The 16497-nt window shown below is 57.3% G+C and overlaps 2 protein-coding genes across 2 annotated transcripts; both read left to right on the top strand.

Moving 5' to 3' along the window:
* Positions 1 to 4395: 4395 nt before the first annotated feature.
* LOC139705519 (putative exonuclease GOR) lies at positions 4396 to 6114 on the top strand. Its single transcript, XM_071611754.1, has one exon. It carries the CDS (start codon positions 4396 to 4398, stop codon positions 6112 to 6114), a length of 1719 nt encoding a protein of 572 aa, XP_071467855.1.
* A 4390-nt stretch (positions 6115 to 10504) lies between these two features.
* On the top strand, positions 10505 to 12222 carry LOC139705518 (exonuclease GOR-like). Its single transcript, XM_071611753.1, has 2 exons — positions 10505 to 10916; positions 10988 to 12222. The coding sequence occupies exons 1-2, from the start codon at positions 10505 to 10507 to the stop codon at positions 12220 to 12222; spliced, it is 1647 nt and encodes a 548-aa protein (XP_071467854.1).
* The last annotated feature ends 4275 nt before the right edge of the window (positions 12223 to 16497 follow it).

Genomic DNA, 16497 nt, shown 5'->3' with positions numbered 1-16497 from the left:
CCCGCTCTCCTGCACCTCTTCTGGCCTGGCCTTGGACTCAGGCCTCCGCCGAAAACTGCAGGCAAACTCCAGAGCCAACCCCCTCCACTTCCTCAAGACACGCGGGGACCGGCCCACGAGGAGACACAACCAAAAGCTCAGACTCACCCCTCGCTGCCCCTTTCCATTGATTCCCCCGTCCCACACCCCTGTCCACTCTGGATACTGCTCTCCACTGCAACTGGCTCCCAGCCAGGTGCCAGGGGCACACCCCACTGCTCCCCCCTCCACCGTGAACCCCCAGAGACCTGAAGGGCTTCTGCTCCTCTGTGTGGAATGCAGGGATGGAGAATGGGTGGAGGCTGGGCTGGGGCAGGGCTTCTTGAGGCCGCCCTCCGGGTTGTGCTTTTGTACTTTGGGATGCTGTGTTGCTTGGAAAGGGAACCTGCCTGACGCTGTCCGCAGTCACCTCCCTCCAGCTGGGGGAGCAAGGCCTCACGGACGCCTTTCCTCCTGGGGCTGGGAACGTTCACCCCCGCCCCATGCCACCCCCGAGAAAGCGGGGTCTCGCCTCTGACAACCCACTGGAGCAGAGCTGAGGAAACACCGCTGCCTGTCCCAGAACTCTCTCATGAACCCACACCAGGAAACAGCTTGTCTTCCTCCTTCTTAGAGAAGCTCCTGGGAGGATTGCCCACAGGGACCTGGAGACCTCCTCGGCCTAGGAACCGCCACTCCCCGTCACAGGAGATCCCCGATCGCCCCAAGTGCCAATGAACTTTGGTTCCAAATGACTCGTGCCCATTTCTTTTCTTTTTTTTTTTTTTCAATAAAACCCCTCCACTTTCCTTGGTTCCCTCCCATCCCACCCGGCCCGGCCCGTGCCTATTTGTCCCGATTCGCTGTGTGATTTTGCAATCTCCAATACAGTTTGGTGGATGAGAAACTTGTCTCTCTGCTTCTGTTGGCATTTGACAGGGGATGGATGTGGGGGAGTCGGCCAGACTGGGAGTCAGCTAGGAGCCTCGGAGGCATAGGTGGCCGACAAAGGAGATTCTGCCCAGAGTGAGCCTGAGCCTCTCTGGTCTCTCAGGGACGGGGTTGCACTGGGGCTTCCAGAATTGGCCTCTCCAAGCCTACTTGGCCTCCTGCGACCTGGGCCAACCAAGCCAGCGAAGCCCTCAGCAGATGAGATCCCACACCCTCCACTTTCCGGAAGCCCCCAGAAACTGCCAGTCTCTGGGCTTGGTCTTCCCTCTCAGGGGGAGCTCTCTGGACCACCTCTGCCCCAGGGCAGGGACAGAAGAAATGGATGGGGAAGAGAAGTGTGGGAAAGGCAGAGCCAAAGGCCTAGGAAATGGACTTCCCGTGAGGGAGAGACAACAGGATTTCGGGGGGTTGTCACTTTGTGGGCCATATAGGGATCGAGTAGGGCAACAACTGAAGAATTCCTGCCCTTTGGCCGCGGGCACACAGGTGTTCACCACGGGATTTCTTCTCATCCTCTGCACCTTGGTGGACGTTTGCTCATGAGGGAAATTTCAGTCATAAAGCGCTCTCACTCCGTTCTGCTGGGGCTCATCTTTTAGGGTTACCAGGATGATCTTTTTCTGGGGTACCACGAATGGAACTCAGGGGCACTCCACCACGGAACCACATCCCCAGTCCTTGGCATCCTCTGAGAGGCAGGGGCTCACTGGACTTGCCTGTCACCTTGCCCTCACTCAGGCAGCTTTGCAACTCATGATCCTCCTGCCTCAGCCTCCTGAGCCCCTGGGATTCTAGGTGTAGGTCATCCCGTTGCCTGGGGGTACTCAGGATTCACCTGAGGGTTTCAACTGCACCCACCTGGGGTGTGACTACCTTGGAACAGCAAGATTTCAGCCACACAGAAACCAGCTGTGGAACACAGGCTGTGCTTCCATTCCTCAGAGCCAGTGCAGTGCAAGTTAGAAGGACAAATTCGAAGGAAGTCGATACTGACATAGACCTGGTCAGCAAATCAACTTAAAACGGATCTGCACTGAGCTTTCACAGGTGCATGAAGAATTCTTATCATTGAACAGAAGATCCTTCACTTTCACGGATCCCCTGGCCAATATATTTCACAACCTGGTGATTTTCACAAAAACCACACCTCTAACATTTGCACAAGTCGAGATAGACACACATAGAGTATCTTTTCTTCTTTTCTCTCTCTTTCTCTTTCTCTGATTCTCTCTCTCTCTCTCTCTCTCTCTCTCTCTCTCTCTCTCTCTCTCACTGTCTCTCCATTTTCTCTCTCTGGTACTGAGTATTGAAGAGCCAACTTTGTGCCAACGGTGGATTAAAGTGGCAGCCTGTCCCTCAGAAAGGCATCCCTATGAAACCTCTCTTTCATCTTTTAACACCACAGAGCCTACCTCCCCCACAAGTGACCCTTGTGCCCTGCCTACCAAGGTCCTTGTTGGGTTTCACTCGTATTTCACGTATCATTCCTTGGGCAGTATTCAGAGCAGTGACGTTGAACCCTTGTCCCTCCAACACTGGGTGCTGGAAAGTTCTTCCTGAATTAGGGCCATGGGAAAGAGCAGTGAAATGATGGAAATGGGTGTGAGATCTCTTCCCGTCCTGATCTTCCCAAATGGAAGCATTTCTTCGAACAAAGCCACCGTCGCCCTCCCTTCAAACCCCAGACGATCGGATCTGGCCAGCACACTGTTTCTGGCTTGGGCATCGGAGTCCAAGGGGAAGCATGGCGAAGGCGAGAATGGGGAGGTTCTCACTAGTTGTGACTCCGAAGGGACGGGAAAAACACTATCCCTAGTCCGGCATGAAAACAATCTCATCTCGGGAAGCTTCTGGTCCTGGCCTTGGAGCTCTTTCTTCCCTCTTGCTAAATCTTGACAAGGGCTTAGGTCCGGGAGACCAGGAAAACCAGGTCCAAACCCCATAGACAGAACACATGGGAATCAAGAGGGATTTCCAGCTGTTGGTTTGGTGGTGTCTTGAGGCTAGGAGGATACCCAGTAGGACAGGGAGCTGAAACACCTCAGGGCGCCTTCCCTGTCTTTGGGCTACTCCCAGTGCAACTCCTCCCGCCCTTGGAAAACTGGCCTAGTAGGAGGAAACCAAAGAGAGCAAAGCCAGATCCCTTTGAACCTAGTTTTTCTGCTATGCTCCTGGATGCTAGCCACACTACACCTCCTTTCTCAGAGACTTTCTGAAAGTTCCTAGTGTTTTCTGGTTTGAGGATGGCTGCGAACTTGCGAAGCTTCAGTTTCAAAGGATAGCAAGAAGTAGGTAGCTTGAGAGAGGCCCGGGGCCCGGTGGGAGCTTTGGGGCCCCGCCTATAATCCCAGCAAGTGCAGAGGCTGCCCCAGGAGGACGGCCGGCTCCGAGCCAGCCTCGGCAACTTGGCAAGGCTCCAAGCAACACATGGAGACCCTGGATGTCAAGAAAGTACAGGACAGGACTGGGGACGTGGCTCAGCGGTCGAGTGGGAATGACGTCCATCCCCCTTATCCAACCCCCCAACCCAAATCCAACCCCCCAGCCCCCAAGCCAAACAGAGCAACAGAGCCGAAGATAGAAAGCAATATTATCCATGGGAGAAGACACGGGTCCTAGTCCTAAGACACAAATATATGGGAAGGAAGAGTCTGAGTTTGGGTCCTTAGGTCAAGTCGGGAAGGGAGGAGGAGGGGGTGTCAGTCGGGATTGGGAGGGGCTAGGGTCCTGGTCTTCCCAGCCCAGCTGTCTGCAGCAGGCGTCTCCCAGTGCTCCAGGGCTGAGGGATTCTAGGTGTACCCAACACAGGCCGTGTTCGTGGGAAAAGTGCATCCCGCCCACATCGTGTCCTCAGGTTGTCCACAGGCCAGCGAGGGCTCCCAGAGAAGGCGAGAGAAGAGAAGCCTGAGCTCAGGCAAACAGAGGCCCCCAGGGATGGCAGACTCTAGGGACACATGGCTCCTGGTGCTTTGCGCTCTCTTGGGCACTCCAACTCTCCCAGCTGGACTTTCTTCCTGGCTTGTCCTGAGACAATGAGGGTTGGGAGGCTATAGAATCTGGGGGGGGGGGGGGTCGGTGTGTGTGTGTGTGTGTGTGTGTGTGTTTGTGTGTGGAGGGGGGGCGATTGTATGTAGTGAGTTCTCTGGGAAAAGCTCAGGGTAGAGAACCTGGCTCTGAGCTTCGAAAGCAGGAGGTCTTCTCTGACTCAGGCCCCTGCCTTTTCCTACAGGTAAAAGGCGGGGCCTCAGGCTGCTGTGGTTTTGATCCAAGGTGAGGGAATTAGGTGCACACCCAGACAGGAAGGCCCGGGATTCCCCGCCCACCCTGGGCTATATCAGGGCTGAGGGGCAGGGCCAGGCCTTCATTGCTAGGAGCCAGGCGAGGAGAGCAGCCCCACTGGAGGGAGCTGCGGGACTTGGAGACACCATGATGGGGAAGCCTAGTGCCCAGGACTCCTTCTCAGCCGGGTGCCCAGAAGCTCAGAGGGCGGCTAGGGAGGCATCTTTGCCCAGCCAGCATGGGTCCTGGCCCTGTGTCGCGCCCAGGGAAGCCCACACCTGCGCCAAGGCTCCAGGATTTCTTGTCATCAAGGCGGAGCAGCCGAGGAGGGGCCCAGCTCTGCCCCGGGGCTGGCCCCAGCCCAATCAGGAGGTGTGTGGCCCTGGCGCCAGGCCTGCCCAGAGCAAAGAGTGCTGCTGGCTGCTGCCTGCCGAGCCAACCACCAAGAAGCACGAAGATTGGCCAGGCATCTTCTTAGACCCCGTGGAAAAGAGGAGGAGGAACTTCCTGGGAGACAACCCAGGCTTCGCCAGAGCCATCACCAGTACCAAGAGGACCTGTAGGAGCAGCAGCGGCCAGTCTGATAATGGTCCACAGCTCAGCAGTGGGCCACAGATGTGCCTGCTCTCAGGGGCGGAAACCAAGCTCACCACCGTGGCCTCCAGGCGAATAGGTCGTGGGACATCATTGGGGAAATTCAGGAAAGCCACTGTGAAGAAAGCGTCAGAGGGACGGATTTCCACGGCCCTGCGCCAAGGCTACTTCAGCCTTTTCCTGGAGGAGTGTCACAAGTTCTCGCGGCCCCAAGAGGCGGTGCAGATGGCCTGGAGCGAGGAGCAGATGGCTTACAACAGCAGCCCCAGCGAGGAGATCTACGTGCGCCTGGCCCTGAAGGTGCTCAGGAAGCTGAGGGGTCTGGTGCCCAGCGTGGTGCCGGGTCTGCACAGGGCAGCCCTGTACAGCCGCCTCCGGGACTACGTGCTGAGCCAGGAGCAGCTCCACGGGCACGGCTACCCCTTCCCCCACCCGCAGAAACCAGGGGCCGCCTTGCTCTTGGGCGCGCTGGACAAGCCCAGGCACGGGGTGAGGATCTGCTGCCGCTGTGGCTCCCAGTACGCCGTGTCCTCCTCGGGCCGCTGTGTCAGCGCCGACCTGTGTCGCTATCACTGGGGACGGCTCCAACACCAACCCGTGGCCGCTGGCTGGGAGAGCCGCTACACCTGCTGCTTTGCGCCTGCGGGCTCCAGGGGCTGTCAGGTGGCCAGGCAACACGTCCGGGATGGCAGGAAGGAAGACCTGCAAGGATTCGTGAGGACTGTGGAGAAACCCTTCAGGGAGGACGCCCACCCAGGAGTCTACGCCCTGGACTGCGAGATGTGCTACACCACACACGGGCTGGAGCTGACGCGCGTCACGGTGGTGGACACCGAGATGCGGGTCGTCTACGACACCTTCGTCAAGCCCAACAACCGGATCGTCGACTACAACACCAGGTTTTCGGGGGTGACCCACGACCACCTGGCCTCCTGCCGCACCAGGCTGCCCCACGTGCAGACTGCCCTGCTGAGCCTGTTCAGCGCCGACACCATCCTTATCGGACACAGCCTCCAGTGCGACCTGCTAGCCCTGAAGCTCATCCACCACTCCGTGGTGGACACGGCTGTGCTCTTCCCCCATCCCCGCGGCCTCCCCTACAAGTGCTCCTTGCGCAGCCTCGTGGCCCGCTACCTCAGCCGCAGCATCCAGACCAGCGCCAGCGGACACAGCCCTAGGGAGGACGCCAGCGCCTGCATGCACCTAGTGCTCTGGAAGTTGCGAGAAGATTCCGCCCACAAGGACACCCTCGGACCCCTGCCCTCCGTCTGACCCGCTCTCCTGCACCTCTTCTGGCCTGGCCTTGGACTCAGGCCTCCGCCGAAAACTGCAGGCAAACTCCAGAGCCAACCCCCTCCACTTCCTCAAGACACGCGGGGACCGGCCCACGAGGAGACACAACCAAAAGCTCAGACTCACCCCTCGCTGCCCCTTTCCATTGATTCCCCCGTCCCACACCCCTGTCCACTCTGGATACTGCTCTCCACTGCAACTGGCTCCCAGCCAGGTGCCAGGGGCACACCCCACTGCTCCCCCCTCCACCGTGAACCCCCAGAGACCTGAAGGGCTTCTGCTCCTCTGTGTGGAATGCAGGGATGGAGAATGGGTGGAGGCTGGGCTGGGGCAGGGCTTCTTGAGGCCGCCCTCCGGGTTGTGCTTTTGTACTTTGGGATGCTGTGTTGCTTGGAAAGGGAACCTGCCTGACGCTGTCCGCAGTCACCTCCCTCCAGCTGGGGGAGCAAGGCCTCACGGACGCCTTTCCTCCTGGGGCTGGGAACGTTCACCCCCGCCCCATGCCACCCCCGAGAAAGCGGGGTCTCGCCTCTGACAACCCACTGGAGCAGAGCTGAGGAAACACCGCTGCCTGTCCCAGAACTCTCTCATGAACCCACACCAGGAAACAGCTTGTCTTCCTCCTTCTTAGAGAAGCTCCTGGGAGGATTGCCCACAGGGACCTGGAGACCTCCTCGGCCTAGGAACCGCCACTCCCCGTCACAGGAGATCCCCGATCGCCCCAAGTGCCAATGAACTTTGGTTCCAAATGACTCGTGCCCATTTCTTTTCTTTCTTTTCTTTTTTTTTTTTTTCAATAAAACCCCTCCACTTTCCTTGGTTCCCTCCCATCCCACCCGGCCCGGCCCGTGCCTATTTGTCCCGATTCGCTGTGTGATTTTGCAATCTCCAATACAGTTTGGTGGATGAGAAACTTGTCTCTCTGCTTCTGTTGGCATTTGACAGGGGATGGATGTGGGGGAGTCGGCCAGACTGGGAGTCAGCTAGGAGCCTCGGAGGCATAGGTGGCCGACAAAGGAGATTCTGCCCAGAGTGAGCCTGAGCCTCTCTGGTCTCTCAGGGACGGGGTTGCACTGGGCTTCCAGAATTGGCCTCTCCAAGCCTACTTGGCCTCCTGCGACCTGGGCCAACCAAGCCAGCGAAGCCCTCAGCAGATGAGATCCCACACCCTCCACTTTCCGGAAGCCCCCAGAAACTGCCAGTCTCTGGGCTTGGTCTTCCCTCTCAGGGGGAGCTCTCTGGACCACCTCTGCCCCAGGGCAGGGACAGAAGAAATGGATGGGGAAGAGAAGTGTGGGAAAGGCAGAGCCAAAGGCCTAGGAAATGGACTTCCCGTGAGGGAGAGACAACAGGATTTCGGGGGGTTGTCACTTTGTGGGCCATATAGGGATCGAGTAGGGCAACAACTGAAGAATTCCTGCCCTTTGGCCGCGGGCACACAGGTGTTCACCACGGGATTTCTTCTCATCCTCTGCACCTTGGTGGACGTTTGCTCATGAGGGAAATTTCAGTCATAAAGCGCTCTCACTCCGTTCTGCTGGGGCTCATCTTTTAGGGTTACCAGGATGATCTTTTTCTGGGGTACCACGAATGGAACTCAGGGGCACTCCACCACGGAACCACATCCCCAGTCCTTGGCATCCTCTGAGAGGCAGGGGCTCACTGGACTTGCCTGTCACCTTGCCCTCACTCAGGCAGCTTTGCAACTCATGATCCTCCTGCCTCAGCCTCCTGAGCCCCTGGGATTCTAGGTGTAGGTCATCCCGTTGGCCTGGGGGTACTCAGGATTCACCTGAGGGTTTCAACTGCACCCACCTGGGGTGTGACTACCTTGGAACAGCAAGATTTCAGCCACACAGAAACCAGCTGTGGAACACAGGCTGTGCTTCCATTCCTCAGAGCCAGTGCAGTGCAAGTTAGAAGGACAAATTCGAAGGGAAGTCGATACTGACATAGACCTGGTCAGCAAATCAACTTAAAACGGATCTGCACTGAGCTTTCACAGGTGCATGAAGAATTCTTATCATTGAACAGAAGATCCTTCACTTTCACGGATCCCCTGGCCAATATATTTCACAACCTGGTGATTTTCACAAAAACCACACCTCTAACATTTGCACAAGTCGAGATAGACACACATAGAGTATCTTTTCTTCTTTTCTCTCTCTTTCTCTTTCTCTGATTCTCTCTCTCTCTCTCTCTCTCTCTCTCTCTCACTGTCTCTCCATTTTCTCTCTCTGGTACTGAGTATTGAAGAGCCAACTTTGTGCCAACGGTGGATTAAAGTGGCAGCCTGTCCTCAGAAAGGCATCCCTATGAAACCTCTCTTTCATCTTTTAACACCACAGAGCCTACCTCCCCCACAAGTGACCCTTGTGCCCTGCCTACCAAGGTTCCTTGTTGGGTTTCACTCGTATTTCACGTATCATTCCTTGGGCAGTATTCAGAGCAGTGACGTTGAACCCTTGTCCCTCCAACACTGGGTGCTGGAAAGTTCTTCCTGAATTAGGGCCATGGGAAAGAGCAGTGAAATGATGGAAATGGGTGTGAGATCTCTTCCCGTCCTGATCTTCCCAAATGGAAGCATTTCTTCGAACAAAGCCACCGTCGCCCTCCCTTCAAACCCCAGACGATCGGATCTGGCCAGCACACTGTTTCTGGCTTGGGCATCGGAGTCCAAGGGGAAGCATGGCGAAGGCGAGAATGGGGAGGTTCTCACTAGTTGTGACTCCGAAGGGACGGGAAAAACACTATCCCTAGTCCGGCATGAAAACATCTCATCTCGGGAAGCTTCTGGTCCTGGCCTTGGAGCTCTTTCTTCCCTCTTGCTAAATCTTGACAAGGGCTTAGGTCCGGGAGACCAGGAAAACCAGGTCCAAACCCCATAGACAGAACACATGGGAATCAAGAGGGATTTCCAGCTGTTGGTTTGGTGGTGTCTTGAGGCTAGGAGGATACCCAGTAGGACAGGGAGCTGAAACACCTCAGGGCGCCTTCCCTGTCTTTGGGCTACTCCCAGTGCAACTCCTCCCGCCCTTGGAAAACTGGCCTAGTAGGAGGAAACCAAAGAGAGCAAAGCCAGATCCCTTTGAACCTAGTTTTTCTGCTATGCTCCTGGATGCTAGCCACACTACACCTCCTTTCTCAGAGACTTTCTGAAAGTTCCTAGTGTTTTCTGGTTTGAGGATGGCTGCGAACTTGCGAAGCTTCAGTTCCAAAGGATAGCAAGAAGTAGGTAGCTTGAGAGAGGCCCGGGGCCCGGTGGGAGCTTTGGGGCCCCGCCTATAATCCCAGCAAGTGCAGAGGCTGCCCCAGGAGGACGGCCGGCTCCGAGCCAGCCTCGGCAACTTGGCAAGGCTCCAAGCAACACATGGAGACCCTGGATGTCAAGAAAGTACAGGACAGGACTGGGGACGTGGCTCAGCGGTCGAGTGGGAATGACGTCCATCCCCTTATCCAACCCCCCAACCCAAATCCAACCCCCAGCCCCCAAGCCAAACAGAGCAACAGAGCCGAAGATAGAAAGCAATATTATCCATGGGAGAAGACACAGGTCCTAGTCCTAAGACACAATATATGGGAAGGAAGAGTCTGAGTTTGGGGTCCTTAGGTCAAGTCGGGAAGGGAGGAGGAGGGGGTGTCAGTCGGGATTGGGAGGGGCTAGGGTCCTGGTCTTCCCAGCCCAGCTGTCTGCAGCAGGCGTCTCCCAGTGCTCCAGGGCTGAGGGATTCTAGGTGTACCCAACACAGGCCGTGTTCGTGGGAAAAGTGCATCCCGCCCACATCGTGTCCTCAGGTTGTCCACAGGCCAGCGAGGGCTCCCAGAGAAGGCGAGAGAAGAGAAGCCTGAGCTCAGGCAAACAGAGGCCCCCAGGGATGGCAGACTCTAGGGACACATGGCTCCTGGTGCTTTGCGCTCTCTTGGGCACTCCAACTCTCCCAGCTGGACTTTCTTCCTGGCTTGTCCTGAGACAATGAGGGTTGGGAGGCTATAGAATCTGGGGGGGGGGGGGGGGGGTCGGTGTGTGTGTGTGTGTGTGTGTGTGTGTTTGTGTGTGGAGGGGGGGCGATTGTATGTAGTGAGTTCTCTGGGAAAAGCTCAGGGTAGAGAACCTGGCTCTGAGCTTCGAAAGCAGGAGGTCTTCTCTGACTCAGGCCCTGCCTTTTCCTACAGGTAAAAGGCGGGGCCTCAGGCTGCTGTGGTTTTGATCCAAGGTGAGGGAATTAGGTGCACACCCAGACAGGAAGGCCCGGGATTCCCCGCCCACCCTGGGCTATATCAGGGCTGAGGGGCAGGGCCAGGCCTTCATTGCTAGGAGCCAGGCGAGGAGAGCAGCCCACTGGAGGGAGCTGCGGGACTTGGAGACACCATGATGGGGAAGCCTAGTGCCCAGGACTCCTTCTCAGCCGGGTGCCCAGAAGCTCAGAGGGCGGCTAGGGAGGCATCTTTGCCCAGCCAGCATGGGTCCTGGCCCTGTGTCGCGCCCAGGGAAGCCCACACCTGCGCCAAGGCTCCAGGATTTCTTGTCATCAAGGCGGAGCAGCCGAGGAGGGGCCCAGCTCTGCCCCGGGGCTGGCCCCAGCCCAATCAGGAGGTGTGTGGCCCTGGCGCCAGGCCTGCCCAGAGCAAAGAGTGCTGCTGGCTGCTGCCTGCCGAGCCAACCACCAAGAAGCACGAAGATTGGCCAGGCATCTTCTTAGACCCCGTGGAAAAGAGGAGGAGGAACTTCCTGGGAGACAACCCAGGCTTCGCCAGAGCCATCACCAGTACCAAGAGGACCTGTAGGAGCAGCAGCGGCCAGTCTGATAATGGTCCACAGCTCAGCAGTGGGCACAGATGTGCCTGCTCTCAGGGGCGGAAACCAAGCTCACCACCGTGGCCTCCAGGCGAATAGGTCGTGGGACATCATTGGGGAAATTCAGGAAAGCCACTGTGAAGAAAGCGTCAGAGGGACGGATTTCCACGGCCCTGCGCCAAGGCTACTTCAGCCTTTTCCTGGAGGAGTGTCACAAGTTCTCGCGGCCCCAGGAGGCGGTGCAGATGGCCTGGAGCGAGGAGCAGATGGCTTACAACAGCAGCCCCAGCGAGGAGATCTACGTGCGCCTGGCCCTGAAGGTGCTCAGGAAGCTGAGGGGTCTGGTGCCCAGCGTGGTGCCGGGTCTGCACAGGGCAGCCCTGTACAGCCGCCTCCGGGACTACGTGCTGAGCCAGGAGCAGCTCCACGGGCACGGCTACCCCTTCCCCCACCCGCAGAAACCAGGGGCCGCCTTGCTCTTGGGCGCGCTGGACAAGCCCAGGCACGGGGTGAGGATCTGCTGCCGCTGTGGCTCCCAGTACGCCGTGTCCTCCTCGGGCCGCTGTGTCAGCGCCGACCTGTGTCGCTATCACTGGGGACGGCTCCAACACCAACCCGTGGCCGCTGGCTGGGAGAGCCGCTACACCTGCTGCTTTGCGCCTGCGGGCTCCAGGGGCTGTCAGGTGGCCAGGCAACACGTCCGGGATGGCAGGAAGGAAGACCTGCAAGGATTCGTGAGGACTGTGGAGAAACCCTTCAGGGAGGACGCCCACCCAGGAGTCTACGCCCTGGACTGCGAGATGTGCTACACCACACACGGGCTGGAGCTGACGCGCGTCACGGTGGTGGACACCGAGATGCGGGTCGTCTACGACACCTTCGTCAAGCCCAACAACCGGATCGTCGACTACAACACCAGGTTTTCGGGGGTGACCCACGACCACCTGGCCTCCTGCCGCACCAGGCTGCCCCACGTGCAGACTGCCCTGCTGAGCCTGTTCAGCGCCGACACCATCCTTATCGGACACAGCCTCCAGTGCGACCTGCTAGCCCTGAAGCTCATCCACCACTCCGTGGTGGACACGGCTGTGCTCTTCCCCCATCCCCGCGGCCTCCCCTACAAGTGCTCCTTGCGCAGCCTCGTGGCCCGCTACCTCAGCCGCAGCATCCAGACCAGCGCCAGCGGACACAGCCCTAGGGAGGACGCCAGCGCCTGCATGCACCTAGTGCTCTGGAAGTTGCGAGAAGATTCCGCCCACAAGGACACCCTCGGACCCCTGCCCTCCGTCTGACCCGCTCTCCTGCACCTCTTCTGGCCTGGCCTTGGACTCAGGCCTCCGCCGAAAACTGCAGGCAAACTCCAGAGCCAACCCCCTCCACTTCCTCAAGACACGCGGGGACCGGCCCACGAGGAGACACAACCAAAAGCTCAGACTCACCCCTCGCTGCCCCTTTCCATTGATTCCCCCGTCCCACACCCCTGTCCACTCTGGATACTGCTCTCCACTGCAACTGGCTCCCAGCCAGGTGCCAGGGGCACACCCCACTGCTCCCCCCTCCACCGTGAACCCCCAGAGACCTGAAGGGCTTCTGCTCCTCTGTGTGGAATGCAGGGATGGAGAATGGGTGGAGGCTGGGCTGGGGCAGGGCTTCTTGAGGCCGCCCTCCGGGTTGTGCTTTTGTACTTTGGGATGCTGTGTTGCTTGGAAAGGGAACCTGCCTGACGCTGTCCGCAGTCACCTCCCTCCAGCTGGGGGAGCAAGGCCTCACGGACGCCTTTCCTCCTGGGGCTGGGAACGTTCACCCCCGCCCCATGCCACCCCCGAGAAAGCGGGGTCTCGCCTCTGACAACCCACTGGAGCAGAGCTGAGGAAACACCGCTGCCTGTCCCAGAACTCTCTCATGAACCCACACCAGGAAACAGCTTGTCTTCCTCCTTCTTAGAGAAGCTCCTGGGAGGATTGCCCACAGGGACCTGGAGACCTCCTCGGCCTAGGAACCGCCACTCCCCGTCACAGGAGATCCCCGATCGCCCCAAGTGCCAATGAACTTTGGTTCCAAATGACTCGTGCCCATTTCTTTTCTTTTTTTTTTTTTTCAATAAAACCCTCCACTTTCCTTGGTTCCCTCCCATCCCACCCGGCCCGGCCCGTGCCTATTTGTCCCGATTCGCTGTGTGATTTTGCAATCTCCAATACAGTTTGGTGGATGAGAAACTTGTCTCTCTGCTTCTGTTGGCATTTGACAGGGGATGGATGTGGGGGAGTCGGCCAGACTGGGAGTCAGCTAGGAGCCTCGGAGGCATAGGTGGCCGACAAAGGAGATTCTGCCCAGAGTGAGCCTGAGCCTCTCTGGTCTCTCAGGGACGGGGTTGCACTGGGGCTTCCAGAATTGGCCTCTCCAAGCCTACTTGGCCTCCTGCGACCTGGGCCAACCAAGCCAGCGAAGCCCTCAGCAGATGAGATCCCACACCCTCCACTTTCCGGAAGCCCCCAGAAACTGCCAGTCTCTGGGCTTGGTCTTCCCTCTCAGGGGGAGCTCTCTGGACCACCTCTGCCCCAGGGCAGGACAGAAGAAATGGATGGGGAAGAGAAGTGTGGGAAAGGCAGAGCCAAAGGCCTAGGAAATGGACTTCCCGTGAGGGAGAGACACAGGATTTCGGGGGGTTGTCACTTTGTGGGCCATATAGGGATCGAGTAGGGCAACAACTGAAGAATTCCTGCCCTTTGGCCGCGGGCACACAGGTGTTCACCACGGGATTTCTTCTCATCCTCTGCACCTTGGTGGACGTTTGCTCATGAGGGAAATTTCAGTCATAAAGCGCTCTCACTCCGTTCTGCTGGGGCTCATCTTTTAGGGTTACCAGGATGATCTTTTTCTGGGGTACCACGAATGGAACTCAGGGGCACTCCACCACGGAACCACATCCCCAGTCCTTGGCATCCTCTGAGAGGCAGGGGCTCACTGGACTTGCCTGTCACCTTGCCCTCACTCAGGCAGCTTTGCAACTCATGATCCTCCTGCCTCAGCCTCCTGAGCCCCTGGGATTCTAGGTGTAGGTCATCCCGTTGCCTGGGGGTACTCAGGATTCACCTGAGGGTTTCAACTGCACCCACCTGGGGTGTGACTACCTTGGAACAGCAAGATTTCAGCCACACAGAAACCAGCTGTGGAACACAGGCTGTGCTTCCATTCCTCAGAGCCAGTGCAGTGCAAGTTAGAAGGACAAATTCGAAGGAAGTCGATACTGACATAGACCTGGTCAGCAAATCAACTTAAAACGGATCTGCACTGAGCTTTCACAGGTGCATGAAGAATTCTTATCATTGAACAGAAGATCCTTCACTTTCACGGATCCCCTGGCCAATATATTTCACAACCTGGTGATTTTCACAAAAACCACACCTCTAACATTTGCACAAGTCGAGATAGACACACATAGAGTATCTTTTCTTCTTTTCTCTCTCTTTCTCTTTCTCTGATTCTCTCTCTCTCTCTCTCTCTCTCTCTCTCTCACTGTCTCTCCATTTTCTCTCTCTGGTACTGAGTATTGAAGAGCCAACTTTGTGCCAACGGTGGATTAAAGTGGCAGCCTGTCCCTCAGAAAGGCATCCCTATGAAACCTCTCTTTCATCTTTTAACACCACAGAGCCTACCTCCCCCACAAGTGACCCTTGTGCCCTGCCTACCAAGGTCCTTGTTGGGTTTCACTCGTATTTCACGTATCATTCCTTGGGCAGTATTCAGAGCAGTGACGTTGAACCCTTGTCCCTCCAACACTGGGTGCTGGAAAGTTCTTCCTGAATTAGGGCCATGGGAAAGAGCAGTGAAATGATGGAAATGGGTGTGAGATCTCTTCCCGTCCTGATCTTCCCAAATGGAAGCATTTCTTCGAACAAAGCCACCGTCGCCCTCCCTTCAAACCCCAGACGATCGGATCTGGCCAGCACACTGTTTCTGGCTTGGGCATCGGAGTCCAAGGGGAAGCATGGCGAAGGCGAGAATGGGGAGGTTCTCACTAGTTGTGACTCCGAAGGGACGGGAAAAACACTATCCCTAGTCCGGCATGAAAACAATCTCATCTCGGGAAGCTTCTGGTCCTGGCCTTGGAGCTCTTTCTTCCCTCTTGCTAAATCTTGACAAGGGCTTAGGTCCGGGAGACCAGGAAAACCAGGTCCAAACCCCATAGACAGAACACATGGGAATCAAGAGGGATTTCCAGCTGTTGGTTTGGTGGTGTCTTGAGGCTAGGAGGATACCCAGTAGGACAGGGAGCTGAAACACCTCAGGGCGCCTTCCCTGTCTTTGGGCTACTCCCAGTGCAACTCCTCCCGCCCTTGGAAAACTGGCCTAGTAGGAGGAAACCAAAGAGAGCAAAGCCAGATCCCTTTGAACCTAGTTTTTCTGCTATGCTCCTGGATGCTAGCCACACTACACCTCCTTTCTCAGAGACTTTCTGAAAGTTCCTAGTGTTTTCTGGTTTGAGGATGGCTGCGAACTTGCGAAGCTTCAGTTCCAAAGGATAGCAAGAAGTAGGTAGCTTGAGAGAGGCCCGGGGCCCGGTGGGAGCTTTGGGGCCCGCCTATAATCCCAGCAAGTGCAGAGGCTGCCCCAGGAGGACGGCCGGCTCCGAGCCAGCCTCGGCAACTTGGCAAGGCTCCAAGCAACACATGGAGACCCTGGATGTCAAGAAAGTACAGGACAGGACTGGGGACGTGGCTCAGCGGTCGAGTGGAATGACGTCCATCCCCTTATCCAACCCCCCAACCCAAATCCAACCCCAACCCCCCAGCCCCCAAGCCAAACAGAGCAACAGAGCCGAAGATAGAAAGCAATATTATCCATGGGAGAAGACACAGGTCCTAGTCCTAAGACACAAATATATGGGAAGGAAGAGTCTGAGTTTGGGTCCTTAGGTCAAGTCGGGAAGGGAGGAGGAGGGGGTGTCAGTCGGGATTGGGAGGGGCTAGGGTCCTGGTCTTCCCAGCCCAGCTGTCTGCAGCAGGCGTCTCCCAGTGCTCCAGGGCTGAGGGATTCTAGGTGTACCCAACACAGGCCGTGTTCGTGGGAAAAGTGCATCCCGCCCACATCGTGTCCTCAGGTTGTCCACAGGCCAGCGAGGGCTCCCAGAGAAGGCGAGAGAAGAGAAGCCTGAGCTCAGGCAAACAGAGGCCCCCAGGGATGGCAGACTCTAGGGACACATGGCTCCTGGTGCTTTGCGCTCTCTTGGGCACTCCAACTCTCCCAGCTGGACTTTCTTCCTGGCTTGTCCTGAGACAATGAGGGTTGGGAGGCTATAGAATCTGGGGGGGGGGGGGGGGGGTCGGTGTGTGTGTGTGTGTGTGTGTGTGTGTTTGTGTGTGGAGGGGGGGCGATTGTATGTAGTGAGTTCTCTGGGAAAAGCTCAGGGTAGAGAACCTGGCTCTGAGCTTCGAAAGCAGGAGGTCTTCTCTGACTCAGGCCCCTGCCTTTTCCTACAGGTAAAAGGCGGGGCCTCAGGCTGCTGTGGTTTTGATCCAAGGTGAGGGAATTAGGTGCACACCCAGACAGGAAGGCCCGGGATTCCC

This window comes from Marmota flaviventris, chromosome 4, assembly GCF_047511675.1.
Source record: "Marmota flaviventris isolate mMarFla1 chromosome 4, mMarFla1.hap1, whole genome shotgun sequence".
NCBI lineage: Eukaryota > Metazoa > Chordata > Mammalia > Rodentia > Sciuridae > Marmota > Marmota flaviventris.
Note: the sequence above shows the minus strand (reverse complement) of the source record. Positions and strands in the feature narration are given on the sequence as shown.

Bases quoted from the DNA above. Each gene is read 5' to 3' on its own strand.
- LOC139705519 (XM_071611754.1), top strand. From the start codon at position 4,396: ATGATGGGGAAGCCTAGTGCCCAGGACTCCTTCTCAGCCGGGTGCCCA.
- LOC139705518 (XM_071611753.1), top strand. From the start codon at position 10,505: ATGATGGGGAAGCCTAGTGCCCAGGACTCCTTCTCAGCCGGGTGCCCA. The intron at 10,917-10,987 runs GTAGGAGCAGCA...GCCTGCTCTCAG, and splicing joins CACCAGTACCAAGAGGACCT to GGGCGGAAACCAAGCTCACC.